We start from the raw sequence: 24,606 nt of genomic DNA, 5'->3' as shown, positions 1-24,606 counted from the left end.
ATTTAACAGTATGTTACTCGTTTCTTAGATGTTCAGAACTCTCCTGCTTCACAGACAGGCACAATCTTTGAAGGGGGGGTTAAAAAGGTGGCATGTCTGTATAGTCTCTCCATCTCTTTTCTCTCTTACACAAACCTGTGAAGGGAGGGGGAGGAATCTGGACAGACACATAGACAAGCAGAGTCTGCAGCCATCTCTGCTACAAATGATTTCTTAGTTATTATTATTATTAATATTATTATTATAGAGGATTTATATAGCGCCAACAGTTTGCGCAGCGCTTTACAATGTGGGGGAAGACAATACAATTACAGTACAATTCAATACAGGAGGAATTAGAGGGCCCTGCTCGTTAGAGCTTACAATCTAGAAGGGAGGGTCAAGTGAAACAAAAGGCAGTAACCAAGGGGGAAGGCAGATGGATAAAATTGAGGTAGAGTTGTTAGGTGTGGGTAGGATAGGCTTCTCTGAAGAGGAGGGTTTTCAGAGATCGCCTAAAAGCTAATAGAGTAGGAGATAATCGGACAGATAAGGGTAAGGAGTTCCATAGGATTGGAGAAGCTCTGGTAAAGTCCTGGAGGTGACAAGGGAGCTAGAGAGCAGAAGGTTCTGAGAGGAACAAAGAGAGCGATTAGGTTGGTATTTTGAGACTAGGCTGGTGATGTAGTTGGGGGCTAAGCTGTGGGTGGCTTTGTAAGATGTTGTTAGTATTTTGAATTTGATTCGTTGGGTGAGCGGAAGCCAGTGGAGGGCTTGACAGAGAGGAGTGGCAGACACTGAGCGATTGGTAAGATGGATGAGTCTGGCGGCAGCATTCATGATGGATTGAAGGGGGGATAGCCTGTGTAGAGGGAAGCCAATGAGAAGGGATTTTAGTAGTCGAGGCGCGAGATGACCAGGGAGTGAACTAGAAGCTTTGTTGTGTCATTGGTTAGAAAGGGGTGTATTTTGGAGATATTGCGGAGGTTAAGGCGGCAAGATTTTGACAGCGATTGGATGTGGGGCTTGAAGGAGAGTTCAGAGTCCAGGACAACACCTAGGACCTTGGCATGTGGGGATGGGCTGATAGTAATTCCATCTATGTTGACAGAGAGATCAGGGGAAGGGACACGTGGAGGAGGAAAAATGATTAGCTCGGTTTTGGAGAGATTGGGTTTGAGGAAGTGATGTGACATCCAGACCGATATATCAGATAGTAAATTAGTGATACGTGCGGAGACTGAGGAAGAGAGCTGAGGGGTGGATAAATAGATTTGGGTATCGTCAGCGTAGAGATGGTATTGGAAGCCGTGGGAGGCTATCAGCTGACCCAGAGAGGAGGTGTAGATTGAAAATAGGAGGGGTCCAAGAACAGAGCCTTGGGGGACCCCAAAAGAGAAGGGAAGAGGAGAGTAGGAAGTAGAATTGTAAGTAACGCTAAAGGTGCGATTGGATAAGTAGGAAGATAACCAGTGAAGAGTACTGTCACGGAGACCAAAGGCGTGGAGTTTTTTGAGGAGGGGATGGTAAACCGTATCAAAGGCAGCAGAAAGGTCCAGGAGGAGGAGTACAGAATAGTGTCCATTGGTTTTGGCCGTTAGTAGATCGTTTGTCAGTTTTAGGAGAGCAGTTTCAGTGGAGTGTTGAGGCCGAAATCCAGACTGAAGGGGATCAAGGAGGCTATTCTCGGCAAGGTGGTCGCACAATCGGTTGTAGACCAGACATTCAAGGAGTTTTGATAAAAAGGGGAGCAAGGAAATAGGGCGTAGGTTGTTAAGATCGGTTGGGTTCAGTGAGGGCTTTTTAAGTATGGGGCTGACTAGTGCATGTTTTAGAGAGTTGGGAAAGATGCCAGAAGAGAGGGAGAGATTGAAGATGTGGGTTAGAGAGCGTAGAATAGGGCCAGAGGGTGAACGTAGCATTTGCGAGGGAACAGGATCCAGAGGGCAGGTGGGTAAGTGGACATTAGCAAGTAGTTTAGCAACCTCGTCTATAGTGGTGGGGTTGAATGAGGGAAGTAGTGATTGCACCTGTGGGCATGAAGCGTGAAGCATGGAAGGTATCTGAACAGCAATGATCTCCTTACGGATTGTATCAATCTTTTGTTTGAAGTGGTTGGCAATCTCCGGGGCAGTGAGTGAGTCAGTGGGTGGAGGCAGTGGAGGACGGAGTAGAGAGTTAAAGGTAACAAAGAGTTGCCGGGGGTGAGATGACAAGTTGTTAAAGAGAGTGATAAAATATGTGACGGTGGCGGGTATCAGATCCCTGCCCTTCTCACTCGTGACCAAGGACCAGCCAATCTCACACCCTGCCGTCACTTGCTTAACAATGCCACTCTCAGCTGCACCCTGCACAAAGATTTTCCAGCTAGTTAAACATACAAAGACTTTCTAACAAAGACTTCTATTTTTCTCATATACAGTACCACTTTACAAAACTTTTACCTTTTAATTTGATTTTTTTAACTCTTCCAATGTTAAACTCACATAGACCCTCAAACATAAGTAACAAAACTTATTTTACAAATCAGCCATGCTTAGGGTTATCTTTCTGTCTTAATTCAGGTAACATTGTCACTTAACACAGACAACACAGCATGCATTCAACAATCTTTTCATACAAGTACCATGTCCTCCGCATTAGCTAGCTACAAACAATTTGGACATACACACGTATCTTACGTTACTGCAGCAACAATCTGAGCGGTCAGCTCATCGTTTTCAAAGCTCTAAAACATCTGAAACTTCTACAGTCCATAGACCAATGCTTTGTACTTTTACAAGTTGAAGCTTCCTGCAGCTACAACACTTTCATTTGTATATCAGTCTCTCATCTAATTTATCAAACAAAAACAAAATCTCAAGCCGGTGTCCAGTCATGGGCACAAGAACAAAAATCGGCTTGCACCTGATCACCTAAATGCATTTGAAACAAGCCAGCTAAGTATCTGAAACCTTTTCTACACTTTCTGAATGTGTTAAGGCTTACATTACAAGAACACAACATTAAACCCAGCACAAACAGTCTAGCAGAATTCTGCATCATATTTGTATCTCTTGTTTACACAACTTAAACACCCCACGTTTCTGGTACCAAGTGTTTTGTTACGTTTTTGGGGTTGTGATCTCTCTTTGCACATATCGAACAAAACATACATGGTTTGAATCTCGGCAGGTTCCTGCTCAACTGGTCGAGATTCGAACCGTCTATTGCTGGCCTTAAGCTTATGTTCACATCAGCAATTCCTGAAAATGCATACGATAATACACTCAGCCCTCAAAAATTCCACTCGCCTGCTCGCATTTTGCGAGTTGATTGATGAGCAGGGCGAGTAAGAACAGGGCTGTGCTGTAGGGGGAATATGCAGCTCCTCTCCTCCTCCTGTCACAAGTCTGTGTGTGTTTCATAGCCCAATGAGCAGCTTCCTCCCCCCCTCCAGGAAAGGGAGAGGCTGCATCTGCTCTGCTTTCTCCCGCCCCCCTCTCTCTCTCTCCCTGTGCCCGCCCACACACTCAGTGCAGCCGTGCCTGTGTGAAGATATGTGGGGGAAAGTTTCATTAGCAGCTAGCAGCTACATGGTGAACATTGAGTAAGATGAGCACTGTGACCGGACTTACTCCTACGTGGGCGGGACTGAACACACAACACACTCGGCAATAGGCCAGTATGGTGAGGAGGTGGAACACACAGCTGCTTCCGAGGTGGTTAGTGTGCGCTCCACCATGTAGCAACCAACACTAGCAACAGCATGCGGACATCTCATTCATCCACCCTTATACTTGGCCCCCCTCTGAGACCTGCAAACTGCCCAGGACTAATGGAAAGGTACTGTACTCACTGTGTACTTGAATGTACACTGGCAGGAGGTCTCCCCATCCCCCTCACACTCTCAGACAAACTTCTACAGGTGGGATTGTTAAGTCTGATCTAGCACACATACACTTCTCCTAAAAAGGTCAGCCTGTTACACATATATTGCTTTCTGTGTATTAAGCCCACTGTCCTTTTACATCTAAGCAGCAAGTACATTGTACACGGGCTTGATACTCTGGCTCACCTGTACAGGTTTGGCAATTCTGATGCATTAATCTAGAACCCCCCTGCAGGATACACTTCTTCCATCTGTTTTGTGTCAAGATGAATCCGGTTATGTATTCTGGATTGCACACCACCGATGCATTGATCTGGAAAACCCCCCTGTTGGATACACTTCTCCCATTTGGTTTTGTGACCAGATAAATCTGGATACATATCATAGATTGTACACCACCATCCCTGAGCACAATACTCCATGACTACACATTTTTCATGACTGCATGCATTTATCTACATCTAAAATGGAAGATCATGAATCTCCATGTCTGCATATGTTTCATGACTGCACTTATTTGCATCACAAAACTTAAGATCATAAATTTCCATGGCCACACAATTCTCATGACTGCTTTTATTTGCATCAAACAGCCCTCTCTCTCCCTGTCACCCCCTCCCCCCACCCCCTTGTCTCTCTGTCAAACCCCCTCTCTCTCTCGGTTGTTGTTGTTAATATTTATTTTTGTAACTTAATTCTGAATAAAACATTTAACAGTGTTGTTTTATGAGATATTTTATGAGGGCGTGTTTAGGGGCAGAGCAGGGTAGGGTTTGGGTGGGGCAACAAGTGGCGAGTAACTCTTAAGGCCTGGCTAGTAGCTGAGGACTTGAAATTTTGAGCCCTGATACCACTATATTGCCAAAAGTATTGGGGTGCCTGTCTTTACACATTCATGAACTTTAATGGCATCCCAGTCTTAGTCCGTAGGGTTCAATATTTAGTTGGCCCACCCTTTGCAGCTATAACAGCTTCAACTCTTCTGGGAAGGCTGTCCACAAGGTTTAGGAGTGTGTCTATGGGCATGTTTGAGCATTTTTCCAGAAGCGCATTTGTGAGGTCAGGCACTGATGTTGGACAATAAGGCCTGACTCACAGTCTTCGCTCAAATTCATCCCAAAAGGGTTCTATTGGGTTGAGGTCAGGACTCTGTGCAGGCCAGTCAAGTTCCTCCACTCCAAACTTGCTCATCCATGTCTTTAAGGACCTTGCTTTGTGCACTATAATATAGTGTATACAGGAATACATTTTAATTAACATGCTTGGTTATGCATTTTCAAATGATATGCATTGCATTCTATCTGGAAATGTACTTACATTTTGTCATAAAATTGAACCATAGGCAAAATCTATTATTTTTCCACAACACCATTGTCACCCTGAATTCCAATTATATGTATAATGTTTTTTGTTTTGCATGATTACATCTTTCCAATGCAAGTATGTTGTAAATGTATTGAAGATACATGGTGGTGACCTCACCAACTCCACCTTGTCCAATCAGAGAACACCTTGTATTCATTGAGAAAAATACAAGGCATTCTGTGAATGGCACCTGTGCCAAGTGGATGACCCCCAGTTGTTATCATACAACTGGTAACAAACCAGAAGACAGCTGGGACGATAACTGGAACCCAGAACACAGCAAAGGATCTTGGGTTCCATGGAAACCGGTCAGGTATAGAATATATTTACTTAAAGTGTTCATAACCCCCAAAAAATGAATCCTGATCCGTTAAAGCATATACAGTATCTCACAAAAGTGAGTACACCCCTAACATTTTTGCAAATATTTTATTATATATTTTTATGTGACAACACTGAAGAAATTACACTATGCTACAATGTAAAGTAGTGAGTGTACAGCTTGTATAACAGTGTCAATTTTCTGTCTCCCCAAAAAAACTCAACACGCAACTATTAAAGTCTAATCCGCTGGAAACAAAAGTGAGTACACCCCTAAGTGAAAATGTCCAAATTGGGCCCAATTAGCCATTTTCCCTCCCCGGTGTCATGTGACTCGTTAGTGTTACAAGGTATCGGGTGTTAATGGGGATCAGGTGTGTTAAATTTGGTGTTATCGCTCTCACTCTCTCATACTGGTCACTGGAAGTTCAACATGGCACCTCATGGCAAAGAAAGAAAGATTTTATTATATATTTTAATGTGACAACACTGAAGAAATGGCACTTAGTGAGTGTACAGCTTGTATAACAGTGTAAACACACAGCCATTAATGTCTAAACTGCTGGCAACAAAAGTGAGTACACCCCTAAGTGGAAATGTCCAAATTGGGCCCAAAATGTCAATATTTTGTTTTGCCACCATTTCTTCCCAGCACTGCCTTAATCCTCTTGGGCATGGAGTTCACTAGAGCTTCACAGGTTGCCACTGGAGTCCCCTTCCACTCCTCCATGATGGCATCAGGAAGCTGGTGGATATTAGAGACCTTGCGCTCCTCCACCTTTCTGTTTGAGGATGCCCCACAGATGCTCAATAGGGTTCAGGTCTGGAGACATGCTTGGCCAGTCCATCACCTTTACCCTTAACTTCTTTAGCAAAGCAGCGGTCATCTTGGAGGTGTGTTTGGGGTCGTTATCATGTTGGAATACTGCCCTGCGGCCCAGTCTCCGAAGGGAGGGGATCATGTTCTGCTTCAGTATGTCACAGTACATGTTGGCATTCATGGTTCCTTTATCGAATAAGTGTCCGTAGCACTCATGCAGCCCAAGACCATGACACTCCCATCACCATGCTTGACTGTAGGCAAGACATACTTGTCTTTGTACTCCTCACCTGGTTGCCATCACACACAATTGACCACATCTACACCAAATATGTTTATCTTGGTTTCATCAGACCACAGGACATGGTTCCAGTAATCCATGTCCTTCGTTTGCTTGTATTTAGCAAACTTTTTGCAGGCTTTCTTGTGCATCATCTTTAGAAGAGGCTTCCCTCTGGGACGACAGCCATGCAGTCCAATCTGTTGCAGTGTGCGGTGTATGGTCTGAGCACTGACAGGCTGACCCCCCCCACCCCACCCTTCAACCTCTGCAGCAATGCTGGCAGCACTCATAGGTCTATTTCCCAAAGACAACCTCTGGACATGATGCTGAGCATGTGCACTCAACTTCTTTAGTCGACCATGGGAGGCCTGTTCTGAGTGGAACCTGTCCTGTTAAACTGCTGTATGGTCTTGGCCACCGTGCTGCAGCTCAGTTTCAGGGTCTTGACAAACTTCTTATAGCCTAGTCCATCTTTATGTAGAGCAACAAATCTTTTTTTCAGATCCTCAGAGAGTTCTTTGCTATGAGGTGCCATGTTGAACTTCCAGTGACCTGTATGAGAGAGTGAGAGCGATAACACCAAATTTAACACACCTGCTCCACATTCACACCTGAGACCTTCTAACACTAATGAGTCACATGACACTGGGGAGGGAAAATGGCTAATTAGGCCCCATTTGGAAATGTTCACTTAGGTGTGTACTCACTTTTGTTGCCAGAGGTTTAGACATTAATGGGTGTGTTTTGAGCTATTTTGAGGGGACAGCAAATTTACACTGCTATACAAGCTGTACACTCACTACTTTACATTGTAGCAAAGTGTAATTTCTTCAGTCTTGTCACATGAAAAGGTGAATGAAAATATTAACAAAAATGTGGGGGGTGTACTCACTTTTGTGAGATACTGTATAACCGCACAGTGCTTGTGCTGTGTAAATTGGCCCCCTGTTTAACCTCAAAAACCGGGCTGATCCTGCCTGGCTCTGCCCTCCCCCCTATAAACTGACCATGGTTTACCATGACTGCTGAGCCCTCACACCATGGTCAGTTTATGTGCCTCCATCAGCCGCAGCTCTCCTCTCTGCCCTCCCCATCTTCTTTCACCCCTCCCCTCCCTGCCTGTCAGCTAGTCTGTGACACTCTGCTCCCCACCTTTCCCTTCCTGCTGCTATAATATTTGTATAAAAAAATGCCATCCCCTCTGTTAGCTAAAGATATGTGTCCCAGTGTCTGTGCTGAAAAGAAATTCTGATTTCTACTTTATCTCAAAGCACCTTCTGGCGCTCATGTGACTGCTCGGCTCTCTCCTCTCCTCCCCTCCTCCTCCCAGCAGATGTCGATGGAAGTTCTCAGCCCCGCCCGCTATAGCTGTCAAGCTGGGTGAGGAGAGAGCTGAGGAGTCACGTGAGCACTGGGAGATGCTCTGAGATGAGGTAGAAATCTGCATTTTTTTATTCTGCACAGACACTGGGACACATATTGTTAGCTAACAGAGGGGATGGTATGTTTATTACACAGTGGCTTCACAACCACTTCAAGTAACTATGCAAAAAGAAGAAAAAAATCTCATACCTGGATTTCAGTTTTGCATGGACTTTTAAGTATTGTACAAACAAATTAAATTGCATCTCTAGCTAACATTTAACAGGTTCAACAACAGTTTTTTTTTATTTCTTTTGGAAAATAGGTACTATATGAATAAAAGTTGATTCTTGCAAGCACCCCTGTCAGTGTCTGTCCCAACCACTGTCCCTTTTGCTGGACAGCTTGGTCTACATGTAAATGTGGAGTAAATCTGAGTGTGAAACAATAAAAAGGGAATCCATATTCTGAATACCATCATTATAGGCATTACCTGATACAGTTTCCAAAATCTGATATATTCCTCAATATTGGTCCTTTATATGCATTTATGCAGTGCCACTTACTGTGACTTCTTAAATTCTGATCATAGTTTCTACCAAGACTGCTGGATCATATTTCTGTTATATTTTTAGTGGTGCCTTTGGTTTTATTTACTATTGCTTTGAGATTCCTATTGTCAAGTCAGCATTCACTGTATTGAAACTGTGCTCGTCATATTCCTGTTAACACAAAGGAGGAAGTGCCACTATTGGGTCCATCATTTTCCAAACTAGGAGAAAGGCGGAGGACCAATTTAAATCTGTACTGTAACCTGAGGCAGTATCCAGGCAAACTTGTCTACTATACATGGATGGCCATAAAAAGGTAAGGGAATATATAGAAATTTTTTTGTACATGGGATGGGTTATTTAATTATTGCATCTCTATTTATCTGACAACTAGGAGTTGTGAAACTAAAATTAGAAATGTCCTGATAAAAGAAAAATTTTAGGCTGGATTTACACTTTCTGCACAAAAAAAGTGTAAACGAGCCCCTAGAACATGTTAGAAACTGTAGTTCACCAGCATGTACAAATTTATTGGTTAACTATCAGCAGAGGATTATTATTGGATAGTTAATATTCTTTTCTTTTTATTAGGTTTGACCAACTGCTAGAGATAAAGACTTTTTCCAAAAGCCAAGTATCTTCATTTCTGTATTGAAATACCATCTCTGATGGACAACCACTGAGAATGTAAGATGTAAAGCATTTATTAAACATAAACAGTATGTCACTGCAATGTAATCAGTACATGTTTAGCTTCATGTTATGACCTACCTCCCTCTTTTTTTTTTAATTCACAGAAAGTGCCAAGTGTTCCTCTCTTCAGCTAACTGCCGTAATGAAGATTCTATGTGGACCCTCTTGTCAATCCATAAATGGTATATTCTTCACTTGACAGTTGATGGAACTGCACATGCTCAAGGATAGCCATTTTTTCTGTTCCCTAGGTTCCGTCAGCAGGCTGCGTCTGATAGGATCAATGTAAAGCAGAGGGATTTCTTTTAACTTGACATGGCGATATATCTTCCTTGTATTGTTGCACCAAGAGGCATAAACCCTAAGCAATTTCTTTTCATTCTTTCTTTACCTGTGCTGCAACAATTGTATCATTCAAAGCATGTAAGAGTGTAATTGCCTTGAATAGATCCCTGACATACAGCTCAAGATATCAGCGTAACAAGCAAATATACAAAAGGTTTTTCTGTAAAAGTTGGGACTTAACACCATCCTTGCCCTATGATGTATACTCAAAGTAATTTCAATCATGAACCTATGATGTATACTCAAAGTAATTTCAATCATGAATTACTCTATCTATGACGTATTTGAAGTTCCTATGAATTACTCTATCTATGACGTATTTGAAGTATGACTCTAATCTATGACGTATTTGAAGTTCCCCATCCTTATTGCTGTGGACTTTTACCACTCTTTATGGGCCTACTTGGGATCTGGAAGTAGTCATGCTGTAATTGACATCCTGCTCCCACCATTCCATTGTGATGGAGCAGTATACTGTATGTGGGAGTGCCTACAAATTGTGAATAGATGTTTCAAGAAATTAGGCCGCACAGAGTGCGAGAATAAGGATATGAGGACACTGACATTCTGTGCTTAGGCATTTTCGTTTAGTATCCCAGGCGTCTTGGGCCTAGTTAAAATTAGATCGCTCTCCAACAAATGTTAACTGCCATTTGGCCACCTCCTAAATTTGTTGTCTTTTGTTGGGTAATTACACATCTAAATACTACACAACCTAAATTTACCTGTGCATGATGGTATTGCCAGATCCTAGATTGCCGTAGAGAAGAGATTTCAAACTATTCTAGATACTGTACTGTGGGAGCTTAGCATTTTGCTTAGTTAAAGCAGCAAAATGCATGAAAAAGTTGCCAACATAAAGAAAATCCCTTGTAGAATGTAATCCTTAGAGAAGATGGGAAACCTTTGAAATTGGATGCGTGGCCTTAAAAATTATAGTAAAAGACATTGATTTTCAATTCTCTGGTGGACTGATTTTCTTTTTTTTGGAACAAATACCTACCACAACCCTAAAAGCAACCTTTAACAAAGAAATTTGATTTAAACATTTTCTTGTTTTCTAGAAGTTCTAGTTAAATAGGAATGCACTCTGCTGGTTGTGCTTTGATAGTTTTTTGTATTTAAATGGAAAAAAGATATTGATATAATCCTTCTCTACCTGTAGGTCTCTGGGATTGATTTTTATGTATGCAACAATGCGTTTTGAATTCTAAATGATATGCTGCAACATCTACATCTATACACGACGCAACTAGAAGGAACCTTTTCAAGATGGTAATGCCAAGCCCTGGATGGGAGGAGATAAGCTTTTCTGGATACTGTGAAGTGCTCCCAAATACCTGTCAGCCATCAATCACATAGCTAATAGGATAACAATTTTACATGGCAGAAATGGCAGATATTTATTTTACGTGATGTATTTTTCTCCTGTGTGAGAAAATGTAAAAATCAGATTATTGCTATACCATTATAAGTGTTGAGTTCTATCACAGAAGCTGTGACTTCAGCATTTGTAACCATGGTGTAATACCTAGCTTGACCTGTCAGAGGATATGGTATGACCTGAGAGCCCCTTCTTTATTTAATAAATTTATCTCCAGTAAAACATGCAGAAGAGGGAAGCACTTCAAGCAGCCATTTGCTAGGATGAATCTCAACATGACCAAAAGGGTTTTTAATAGACTTATCCAGCATGAAATGTTCTATTTATAGTTATTTTGTCATTTAATTTTTTTATATTTGTTAAAAAAAATTGACTCTTCTGTCTATTGGAGATTGAAACATATACAGTATCTTACAAAAGTGAGTACACCACTCACATTTTTGTAAATATTTTATTATATCTTTTCATGTGACAACACTGAGGAAATTACACTTTGCCACAATGTAAAGTAGTGAGTGTACAGCTTGTATAACAGTGTAAATTTGTTGTCCCCTCAAAATAACTCAACACACAACTATTAAAGTCTAAACCGCTGGCAACATAAGTTAGTACACCCCTAAGTGAAAAATGTCCAAATTGGGCCCAATTAGCCATTTCCCTCCCCGGTGTCATGCGACTCATTAGTGTTACAAGGTCTTGGGTGTTGATGGGGAGCAGGTGTGTTAAATTTGGTGTTATTGCTCTCACTCTCTCATACTGGTCACTGGAAGTTCAACATGGCACCTCATGGCAAAGAACTCTGAGCATCTGAAAAAAATAATTTTTACTCTACATAAAGATGGCCTAGACCAGTGATGGCAAACCCTGGCACCCGGGATGTTTTGGAACTACATTTTCCATGATGCTCATCTACATTACAGAGTGCATGAACATCATGGAAAATGTAGTTCCAAAACATCTGGAGTGCCAAGGTTTGCCATCACTGATCTAGGCTATAAGAAGATTGCCAAGACCTTGAAACTGAACTGCAGCATGGTGGCCAAGACCATACAGTGGGTTAACAGGACAGGTTCCACTCAGAACAGGCCTCCCCATGTTTGACCAAAGAAGTTAAGTGCACGTGCTCAGCATCATATCCGGAGGTTGTCTTTGGAAAATAGTCGTATGAGTGCTGCCGGCATTGCTGCAGAGGTTGAAGGGGTGTGGGGGGGTCAGCCTGTCAGTGCTTTGCTGAACTCACGAGCAAACGTGGCTGTTTGGGGGAAATTTGCCCACCATAATGCACTGCGCAATTGCAGTGCATTAAGTGCTTGTGATTGGCCAAAGCATGCACCTGTACCTGTATGCTTTGGCCAATCACAGCACAATATCCTGTCAGAGCCATAATTGGCCAAAGGCAGGGTGCCTTTAGCCAATCATGGCTCAGGGGCTAACTCATTTTTGTGAGATACTGTATATGTATAAGAAGCTTGAACCATACCAATGGCCAGCAGCAAATGTGATCATTTATGTCTGTGTATTGTGCAAAAATCTTTAATTATTTTTGTAGGGTCAGATAAGATGAGTAAACATCTTTTGGTCTGTTTCTGTCTTATTTTATCAAAAACTAATTCAAACACATTTTTATAAATCCAAGGTTGTGATGTGGATTGGTCCTTGACCCACAGCTTTCCCAACAATAAAGACTGTCAGTGAAAGGAATGATGCCATGCAGAAGGGAATAAATATTTATGTATTATGTACATCTCCAACATACGCCCCTTTATAACCAGTGACATTACAAAGCTCCTAGTTAACTCCCTAGTCATTTCTCATCTCATCTCAACAACTGCAACTCCCTTCTCATTCTCTTACCTTTACATCTTTACATATGCCATCCCCCCTTCAGTCCGTAATGAATGCTGCTGCCAGGCTCATCCACCTTACCAACCACTCCATGTCTGCAACTCCTCTATGCCAATCACTCCATTGGCTTCCACTCATCCAACAAAATAAATTCAAATGACTAGTAACTTACAAAGCCATCTACAACTCAGCCCCCATCTACATCACTAGCCATGTCTCAAAATACCAACCTAATCGTTCTCTTTGTTCCTCGCAAGACCTCCTGCTCTATAGCTCCCTCGTCACCTCCTCCCAACTTTTCCAGAGCCTCTCCCATCCAATGGAACTCCCTACCCCAATCTGTGCGATTATCTCCTACTTTGTTTGCTTTTAGAGGATCCCTGAAAACCCTCCTCTTCAGAGAAGCCTATCCTGCCTAAGCCTCTCCTAACAACTGTACTTTGATTTTCTTCATCAGCTCATCTCCCACAGTTATAACCTTTTGTATCACTTGACCCTCCCTCCGAGATTGTAAGTTCTAAACGAGCAGGGCCCTCTGATTCCTCCTGTATTGAATTGTATGGTAACTGTACTGTCTGCCCTCATGTTGTAAAGTGCTGTGCAAACTGTTGCCGCTATATAAACCCTGTATATTAATATCAATAATAAACTATATATTAAACTTTTTCAGATGCTCAATTTTTTTATATCTTATGGTCTTAGAATGTTGCTCATAATGACATATACACCTAGAAAAAAAAGGTAAATCTAATGCATATTATAATGTATTAGCAATACCAATAATAAATTGTTTTATTTACTGTACACTTAATTATGCAAATAGATATAAATACAATAGGTCAGTAGAAAAAAAAAGGTCCATAAAATTGGTTTAAGGCAGATTAATACATAGATAAAAAGTCAACTAGATAAATATTTAGATAATACATTTGCCTAAAAAAGAGGGCACTTATAGTTACATATTGGTTAAGAGAAAAGCAGGCCCCACCAATGGATAGGAAGATACTTCTAATTAGACAAATAACCATATATGTTAAGTCAGGGGTCAGGAACCTTTTTGGCTGAGAGAGCCACGAACACCACATATTTTCAAATGTAATTCCGTGGGAGCCATACACTATATTTCAGGGGTCAGGAACCTTTATTTAAGTAAGTAACGCAGTGACGAATTGCAAAAAATGGCCTGGTCATTAAGGGGGTAAAACCTTCCAGGGCTGAAGTGGCTAAAGGAGCTGAAATATTAAAGATGACTTCCCCTGTTCACACTAGTGCGATTTGCTGGGCACGACAATGGAAAGGAGAAATAACCTTAGTTAGTGGATGTGTAGCCCATATGTGCCAAAATGTCAATGTCTGGGGAAATTTTATTAAAAAATTCCACTGTATATACGGCTGCAGGCCTGCAGCACTTCTTCAGTGAGGGTATTGGGAGCCTCTGTAAACTGTGAATAAAAGATAAACAAGAAGGTGCAGGCTAGCTTATCATTTTTTGCTTTTTGTGCTTCCCTGTCTCAACTTACTAATTGCAAATACTCTTTCTGAAAGAGTATTTGCAATTACTTGAGACAGGGGAAGCACAGAATGCAAAATATTTACACTGACGAGTCTGACTGACTGACCTTTCACTTCAGGCCTCCCTCGGCTCTACGCTGAGCCCACACTGCCACCTGGAGAAGAGGGAGGTGGCCGGTGGTGGGTGGAGTAAATTTAGGATCGGAGGAGGAATTTGACCATTGCCCTCGCTCTCCCGCTGTCACGTGACAACGCTGATGTCACGTGATATCACTGGTTGCTAGACGCCAAGTGGCATACTAGCAACTAGTGTGGCCGCAGCGCGCAGGCATGGAATCGACTCGGGGCTAATAATGATATACTCATAGCAGGAGACCCTATTTGTCTGCGAGCCAGATGCAGCCATCAAAAGAGCCACGTCTGGCTCGCGAGCCATAGGTTCCCTACCCCTGTGTTAAATACCCATAGTTGGCATTTTTATAAGCCATAATCTGCAGTTACGGAAGTCTTGGAGGCATTCTCAGATCAAATTCTACGTTATCTTTTTTTTTCTTCTTTTTTTATTTTTTTATTTAGTACATTGTGCAATTACATTACAGGTTCCGGCAATGACACACTGGACATAAATTTACAGTGTTACAGTACAATATTGATGTAAGACCTGACATTTTAAACAGAAGTAATGGACTTCAGTGCAACATCTAACACAAAGCAGCTGTCAGGTCAGATAACATGTACAATCACAATAGTAAGAAACAAGAAACAGTATCAAAATTGACGGGTATTGTTGTACTCCCTGACCGGCAGTCCTACTATAGGAATTACAGTAAACATGAACAGTTCCACACAGTGCATTATTTTTCAGATTTGAACTTATATAACTTAGCTCTATTTTTCTTATTTAATTTTTTCCCATTGTCATAATGCTCCATAGTGAAATGGATCAGAATAATAAACTAGTCTTTAAGATTTGCCAGGGCTGTTCCGGGGAAGATGCCATCTGAGGCGGCCATCTTTGCTGCCTCCACCCACCAACCTGGTGGTAGCACTTTGCTACACATACACACTGATAGTCAGTACATTGATGTTGAGCCTGTTAAAAGTGCAGGCTCTGCATTACTAATCAGAGTCTCTTGCATAACATATTGTTTATATATTAGTGAACTGAGCCTTCTGTTAAAATAGGTCATGGAAATCTTTGTCAGGGACCTATGCTAATAACCAGAGACAGTCTATAAACTGTCTACACAAAAAAACACAAACACAAAATGGCTGTGGGACAGTAAATCATACAGTCCAGTACTATATTCTATCCTGTAATGTGTCAGGTATGAAACATGCCACTCTGTGCAACTTGCAATGTTGTTACCTTCAATGGGAAGTCAAAATGATAAGAAAGTAAATGATGCAGGACTTTTTCCAAAGTGGGCCAATGCAGCATGTTGAAATGAACATTACCTATTTAAAACAATAGCTTTTTTAAACCTAGAATATAGCCTTGATAAAGCAGGATATTATATAAAAGGCTAGCAAACAGAAAACAGACCCTTCAAGAATATAATCCTTGCAAAAACTGGGAAGCATCTGTATTTAAAATGTGTAAGCCTTTTATCTTACAAAAAAAAAAAGCTTGTACTTAGAACAGATTTTTTTGTTGCATTCTTATTTCAAGATTTCTCCTGAAAGAAACCTTTTCAGAATGTCTGTGCTGACAAACTCTTACCCTTTTAATATGGTTGTATCAGATAGATCATCTCAGACAGTGTTTCTCAACCAGGGTTCCTCCAGAGGTTGCTAGGGGTTCCTTGAGCAATGGACAATTTCTACCTCTCAGATAAGTTCCCATGACACCATTGTTCCTTTTAGCTATCTGGAAGAAGGTAATTGTTCCCAGTGTCCACAAGTGTAAGGAGCATTCATTCCACTGACCATCACACTAATGTATCATGAGTTGTAAAAACATTAATTTTTAGCAGGGGTTCCCTGAGACATGAAAATAATGCAAGGGTTCCTCTGTGTTTAAAAGGTTGAGAAAGGCTGATCTAAGATCCTTAGTTGTCTGCAGTTATGTTAAGTTTTACTTTATATTTTCTATTTGTAATTGGATGTCCCATTCATTATTTCTTTAATGATAAGTTTAACATTTGGTGTCTGTAACCCATTAAAGTAATGGATCAGAAGAGAACATTTAGGCTCTAGTGCATGTAAGTGACTGGAGCTGTTTAAAGCTAAGAATTGGTGTTGTGGAAAAATATGCAATGGGCTCCTAAACCTCCTGCATGAAGCAGTATGGATATGCTTTGCCTTTGATGCCATGACAAGAAGTCCTTTGTGGACATCAATTCAATGAACTGAGCTGCACTTTGAAATCCTATTTAGGCAAAAAGTGTGAACAAGTCTGAAAATTGTTGGTAATAAAGCAAACATCCAGACTAATGAAATTCAAAATGAAAACAGTTCAAATTATTAAGCCCCCCCAAATAAAAACATCTTTCCCATGCACTTCTGTTTCTGATCATTCCTCCATAAATGACATACTTGAATCTGCCAGCTTCTTTTTTCCCCTCCAGGAATCCAGTCCACAGGTGATGCTGCCAATAGATGAAGTTAAATAATCCCAAATATGCTGTACATATAAGCCCATAGCAAGTGCTGCTCCAGGAGCAGAATTCAGACATGAATATGTGAGCATACCAGGAAAGTTATTTGGTGCATCACTTGGGGACTCAAGAATGCTTCATGTGGCATCCAATAGATGCCAGGTATGAGAATACCACCTGCATGCACATCTAACTGGGACCCAATAAAACATCCTGTATGCTACACAGATTGCAGTGATAGCACAGATAGCAGAGAGTCTTCTGGCTGTAGGAAAGTCATTTTAACTGGTGCTGTGGCCTTGTAATAAAAAAGGTAACAGATATTTAACCACTGGTCACTGTGCTGCTACTGCAGCAAAGTGACTCGTTAAGGGCTGGCAACGTAAACCTACGTCACCAGACTCTACCCTCTCTCGGCGGCACGCGTGCGCCGCCGGAGGCTCGCTCCCGCTATATTCAGACACAGCGGAGCTGGGCCAGGGGAGGAGAGGCGGTGATAACCACCGCTCTTCCCCGATTGTCGGGGATTGAGTGAGGAAATCCGCCCGCTTGTGTAAAGAAAGCGGGCGAATCTCCTCTGTGACAGACAGTGACAGATTACAGGATTCAGCATAGCTGAACCTGCGATCTGTGTCTCTGTCACACAACCCCCTCCCCCCACACACGTCAGTAAGCATGAGGCATACATTTAACCCCTTGATCATCAATAAAGTTAGCCCCTTCCCTGCCAGTGTCATTATTACAGTAACAATGAATATTTATAGCACTGATTACTGTAGTAATGTCACTGGTACCCCCAAAAGTGTCAAAAATGTCAGTTAGGGGTCCGATCTGTCAGCCGCAATGTCGCAGTCCTGCAAAAAAAAAATCGCAGATCGCCGCCATTACTAGTAATAAAAAATAAACAATAAAAATGACAAAACTTTCCCGTAGTTATTAAACGCAATAACTTTTGCGCAAACCAATCAAAATACGCTTATTGTGATTTTTTTTACCAAAAATATGTATCAGAAAACAAATTGGCCTAAAATGTTAAAAAAATGTGATTTATAATTTTTTTTTTGGGAATGTTATATATCAGAATGTAAAAAATATTGTTTTTTTTTTCAAAATTGTCACTCTTTTTTTTTAATTAAAAATCGCACAGGTGATCAAATACCAGCAAATTAAAGCTCTATTTGTGGGGAAAAAAGGACATCAATTTATTTTGGGTACAGCGTCGCACGACCGCGCAATTGTCCGTTAAAGTAATGCAGTGCCGAATCGCAAAATAAAGCCTGGTCAGGAATGAGGTAAAGTCTTAAAGCGGTTAAAAATACGGTCATTGAGAATTTTTTTGTCAAAGACATGTAGCTAAATACATTTTGGCCTAAATATATGACAAAAATTGAATATATTGGATATTTTTTAACTGTCAAAGTAGAAAATGTCAATTTTTTCGCAAAATTTTCGCTATTTTTTTATTAATATCACAAAAAATGAAAAGGGCAGAGGTGATCAAATACCACCAAAAGAAAGCTTTGTTTGTGGGGGAAAAAGGACGTAAATTTCGTTTGGGTACAGGGTTGCATGACCGTGCAATTATCAGTTAAAGTCACGCAGTGCCAAGTTGCAAAAAGTGGCCTGGACGTTAAGCAGGAAAATCCTCCGATGGTAAAGTAATTAAAGTAGAGCTAAAGGCAAAACTTTTGCTTTTATTTTGCATAAAGTAAGCTTATAACCCGTCAGGTTTTTTTTTTCAACATCTGTGTCCCATTGGGTAGATTTACTTTTATTTCCTGCACCCTAGCCAAACAGGAAGTGAAAGAAAATCCCTCCAAAGTGAGGGAATCTCTGGTTGTCACCAGAACTATTGTACGTATTGGAACATTTCCCCAACTATTCTTGCTCTGGGGAAAACCCAAATGTTGGGATTTACTTTTTTCTCTTTTGATGATAATGGTAAACATGACACATTGTGAATTTCCCTAATGTGGGTACAGACAACAATAAAATCTACTAGGTGTTCTAATCCTTCTATACTCTATCCAAAACTATAAAATAATCTTTGCCTTTTGTTACACTTTAAAAAACAGAGCTTTTGTGCAGCTTCAATTGAAATAGATATGTTAGGCTAAATGTTAAATTAGACTTTAAGCCAAAACAGTTAGGAGCAGTTGTACATATTTTATTACAATTTATTATAATATTTTATTATACATTTAATTACAAAAAGTGTTTACCTGTGTTTTTTTTTTTTTTAATTTATTAGAAATAAATTAGAGCTAAATAATTAATCCTTTCTCTTTCTGGCCAATACAAATTTAAGTGAAATCCCATTCAGATATTATAGACACTATTTATACAGTTATTGGTTGATTGAATATCATTTAATGTATTTATGAAGCAATGGGCTGCACACCAATGACAGTATTTCCTTTCACAAAACTTTGTTCATCTGAACACACATGCTGTATAGCCTTGCCTGAGAACCATTCATCTCTGATGTGTTTCTCAAGCCTAATGTCGGAGTTAATCTTGTAAGAGTGAAATGTGTCAGCAGGGACTGATTTGTGAAAGGAAATGACATCACTAGTGTGCTACCTTCATGAACAGATTACGCAATGGAGCAGGGATAGGCTCCCATGGTCTTCACATAATGTACCCAGGGTGAAGAGTAGGATTGGTGTTTGGATGTTGAGGTTTTCATGGGACAACATTAAATGAAGTTTTAATTTCAACTAATGTAGGTACTTGAATCCATCTTGTTATCAGCCTGGAATACGGTACAGCAGCAGTAGGGCAGAGAAAAGGAGGGTCAGTTCTCAGGGTCAATCAGACAGCTGCATTCACGTGCTCTCAAGAAATAGTAGGAAAGAGTAAAAGGATGACCTCACCTGTTTGATTCATCTCATTCGATGTCCAAACGCTACCTGGGAAGTCACCGGGATGTATTGCTTAACTGCAGTGGAGAAAAGTGGTCACCAGGGCTGTGCTAACCTCATGACCTGTAAACAAAATGACAAATCTTTTAGAAGGTATAATACATTTCACATACGTTTTTTACCTGAATATTTAGCTACTTGCCTGGAGTTCAGCTTTAAGAACAAGATGGCTATACAGATATATATACATGTTAATATCTGCTGAGTACAGTCTTTGGTTCAGTATGACTACAAATGCTTTGTGAATCATTGGTGTTCAGCCGTTATAACCAGGTTCCTATATTGTGTGGAATTTATCATGGGTATATATGCAATCATATATATTAATTTTTCCAAGCAAGTAAAAACAAAATTTTGGTTTTCTTTGCAGGTGATGAAGCATATCCCGTGACAGAGTGGCTTCTCACACCTATAAAATATCCCAAAACTAAAGCAGAAAAGAGTTATAATGCAGCACACAAGACTGCCCATTCAGTTATTGAGCGCACCTTTGGATCTCTAAAAAGTCGTTTCCGGTGTCTTGATCGGTCAGGGGGTGTACTACAGTATTCTCCAGAAAAGGGAGCACAGATTATACTGGCTTGCTGCATTTTACACAATTTAGCTGTCAGTCGAAATCAGCATGTTGACATCCTTGATGATCTAGAAGCACCACCACCAGTGCCACCTGTTTCACGAGAGGAGAACACTGAAGCAGGAAAACAAACCCGGATCAAAGTGATTAACCAGTATTTCACATGTAAGAAACCTTTTGATTGCCTATTTTTCTTAAAAGCTCAGTCCTTTTGATTTTGCAATTTTGGATAGACCTTATAGATTGAATCTGCCACTGACTGATTATACTCTTTAAGACTCTTGATGAGTTTTCTCACCTGAGTTCCTACCTTGTACCCCTGCCCCTCACACTTTATTGTCTCACTTCAAGTTTCAGGCTTCCATCTGTATTGCTATAACCTTGAACCTTGGCAGGTGTGCAGATTTGGGACCTTGTGTATAGTAATTTCACCACCAAAGTCTGCGATATAAATATATAATTTATTTATATATATATATATATTATATATATATATATATATATATAGATATAAAAAGCAGTTTTTTTACTCCACCCTCCAGAATATATCCATACCTGAAGGATCCATTAATAATATGTATAGCCAGAACTGTTTTTATGTTTTAAATAGAGTTAGGAAGGGTTAAAGCCCTGTCAGGGTCCCATTGGTGAAAATTTCCTTCACTTCTTGCCCTATATTAACAGTAGGAAGTTATAGAACATCTATACAAAGTGCGAGGAATTCCCCTACTAGTTTTTAACAAAACAGGTGTTCCCATTTGAAAATTTCCTCTCACCTCCTCAACTGTTTGGTTTCCTATTACTTTCTATCCTGTTGTTTATGGCCACCAGGACAAATAGAGAGAGTTAATCTACCCAGTAGGGACAGAAATAAATAAGTATTGCCCACACATACACTTTAAGGAGGGTCAAACTCGTACCGAAAGTTTTTTTGTTTAAACTTGGTTATGTGAACTTTTGCTCATTTCACAAATTTTTGAATTTATAATTGAAAACATTTTTTCTAAATGTACACACCAATCAGTTTTAACCACTTGCCACGAAGCTCTAAATCTTTGATAGTTCTAGCCAGCAAGTTTCAACACTTTTTATTAGTGCTGGCTTCACCCCCTCCCTCTTCCTGTGATGGTCAGTAAGGCTGCCCATCACAGTGATAAATAATTATGAACATGTATGAGATGGGGGTGTGGACAATATTCAACACTACCATGATGGGTTCAAACTCTCCTGTGAAAAAGCTTGGGATTCAAGGCTTCGCAGCTGCAGTAGAATGTACATAAAGGTTTGTGCTTGTGTATAATTTCTAGGCATACCTATCAGAGTACTGATTATATAAACACAGAAGCTTCTGGTCTTAGGAGAGGAGAAAAACTGAATTTTTGTAGAATCTTACCGTAAAATTCCTTTCTCTGAGTCCTCCGACAGTCGCCGCCCACTCATACAGTCTTCACCAATGGGTATTGACTTCCTCTCCGCAGGAGTAGCTAGGCATAAGACTTGTTAAAAACAAAAGCATTTAACGTAGACACACCCATGGGGGCTGTCCCACTGGTCAATACCCCCCCTGCAGTAAGCCATCCCAACTCAGTTTGTCTTCTGCCTAGCGTTAGGAGTAGATAGGCTTCCCTGTGCTGGGGCTACAGTCTCAGCCTTCTAATCTTTTTCTTATGATTTTTATTTGCACCTCTGCTGTCTAAGAAGGTTGCCTTTCTAGTGGCGATCACTTTGGCTCGCAGGGTATCGGAGTTGGCGGCGTTGTCTTGCCGCTCTCCTTACCTGGTGGTTCATAAGGATAAGGTGGTCTTGCGACCTAACCCGTCTTTTCTCCCAAAGGTGGTGTCTGATTTTCACCTAAATGAGGACATTGTGTTGCCTTCGCTCTGTGCGAAGCCTAAACATCCCAAGGAGGTTGCGTTGCATTCCTTGGATGTTGTCAGGGAGATCAGGGTTTACCTGTCGTCCACTGAATCCTTTCGGAAATCAGATTCCCTCTTTGTCCTTCCTGAAGGACCTCTGCACTACTGAGCACCAACATTTCATAAGGCTTTAGAACATAAAAATTGGGTGATGCTCTTTCTTGTGTCATCTTTTTATTCTCTTTGCTGTTTTACCTTTTTTGGGTCTTTTTCACCTTGCCTTCTGTACTCCCTTAGCACTTGGTCATTAACATACTGGTCCTTTTCTGCCAGTGGTCTCAGAACCTGGGCACCCAAAGGATATCACAACATAGTGCATTGTATTTTCCAGAATAAGCCATAGAGAAATAGGCTGAAACTTTGAAATGCCTCTTCTAGGAATGAAACATCCTAGCTAAATCAGATCTGTGTCTAAGAGATATGAAAATACGTTTATTCATAAATACAATGAATGGTCATAACTGTCATTTTATAATTATGATGATATGACCAAAGTAAAAATAAAATATAGAATTATTCAAAAGTAGAAAGCAAGTTCCAATAGTGATTAGGAACAGAAAACTTCTCATTGTTCACTATTTAATAAATCTAAAAAGCAAAGATAAGCAAAGATTTTAATTATGTTTGTCATATTTGGAATCATAGAAGTCATTACTGAAAAAGGAGACAGTGGCACATGGCCTGAGTGTCAGAGAGCAGCAATGCTCTTGCCCTATACCTAACCCTTTGGGCTTGAATTATGTGGGTTCCTTCAGATGGTCAAGGAAGCATTGTCATGTAGTTTTGGTGGTACTTTTATCATTTGGCCTTTGTGAAGGGGGCAATAAATCAAACCTGTTGCTTTGAACTGATTAGGCAAAATGCAGTTTGATTTAAGTGCATGCCTATCTGAGTCCCATAGAGAAATGGGGAACAGTTAATTTAACTCCAGCATCTACCAAAAGTGAAAACTTCAGAGGTTGGCTAATGTCAGTCTTTAAAAAAAAATTAAAATACTACAGAATTCCTTTCTGCACTTTTAAAAGCTAGGGTACAATAGCTGTAACTACAGATTTAATAAAATAATGTTTAAACCATTTTAACATAACATTCAATTTACAATAATTTAGTTTTTATACTATGCTTAATGTATTTATTACCTATACCAAACTGATTTACATTACATTTACATAAACTAAAATGTTGGGGAGGGTGGCATGCATGTAACACTGCAAATTTCCACAATTTTAGTTGTGTGCATTCTAGCGATCATGCTGCAATAAAACCACAGCATAGTTCTTGTGATCACAAAAATAATAGAAAATAGTATTTTGTATATAGCCTTTGTTATGTCTGTGGCAAATGACAGATTTTTTTTTCTTTTTTCCCTTTCAGGAACTTTGGCTACTTAATTTCCATTGCTGTTTCCTTATAACATGGATTGTGTACACTCTTCTACATGGACTTATAATGACTTGTGTATTGACCCTAATTCCTACATAGAGTTGGGTATCTAATCATGTATAAGTTTAGATTTATAGAACTTGTCAGCGCCATACTCTTCCTCTACTTTTCCATGTATCAAAATAGAACACTATTTTGTAGCGTGCATCTTATACTTTATTTAATTTTTTTTTTTATTGCTAGATAGAGAATTTAAATCTTTCAACAAATTCTTTTAGCAAGTCAAGAATACTTTTTTTGTAATGTTGACTCTATATCTATACAAAACCTAGCTAGTTCACCTGTCTTCCTGAAGCTTAACTGAGCTAATTGCTTGCTATTCATGCATTCAATTTATGTTTTCTACATTTATACTCCATTAAGTACCTTGCTTTTCAGACTCAAAGTAAAATTGTTATGGATTAGTCAGAAAAAAAGATAAGCAGTTGGCTTTGTCTGTGTTTTAAACCTTTGCTATTTGTTCCACAAAGTATAATGTAAATTGTGCAGCTAAATATATGTTCAGATTCTTACATATGTAAGTATTTCCATTGTCACTGGCACTTTGAATTAAACTTCTGTATGCAGATCTCTCACAGGATCTTATCTATCTTGACTTTAAGTTGTATAATCGGTTTTCTTGCAGTAGTCTAGTGATGTCATGTACTGTAAATCTAAGCGTTTTTTGGGTAGGATTGAACCCAGACCTTGGAATTGACAAAAAATGTATTCACCATTGCTTTTCTTAGATACTGATGAAATAAGTTTATTTAGTGCTATCTTTAGAGCACATTTCCACCTTTGCAGCTTACATCTTTATGGGTCCTCAAAGAGCATTT

General features: G+C 40.1%; 1 protein-coding gene across 3 annotated transcripts in view; it reads left to right on the top strand.

The window, feature by feature from the left end:
• LOC309544257 (putative nuclease HARBI1) overlaps positions 1-24,257 on the top strand; it is a 36,463-nt gene extending 12,206 nt beyond the window's left edge. For all 3 annotated transcript variants that reach the window (XM_082243160.1, XM_082243159.1, XM_082243161.1), the window contains exons 3-4: positions 20,226-20,594; positions 23,720-24,257. In XM_082243160.1, the coding sequence (XP_082099286.1) occupies positions 20,226-20,594; positions 23,720-23,721 (371 nt within the window). In that variant the 3' untranslated portion in view covers positions 23,722-24,257. The remainder of the gene's footprint in view (positions 1-20,225; positions 20,595-23,719) is intronic.
• The last annotated feature ends 349 nt before the right edge of the window (positions 24,258-24,606 follow it).

Source organism: Pelophylax lessonae, assembly GCF_965119305.1.
Source record: "Pelophylax lessonae genome assembly, chromosome: 1".
NCBI lineage: Eukaryota > Metazoa > Chordata > Amphibia > Anura > Ranidae > Pelophylax > Pelophylax lessonae.
The sequence above is the reverse complement of the archived record's forward strand: the minus strand, read 5'-3'. Positions and strand labels throughout refer to the sequence as shown.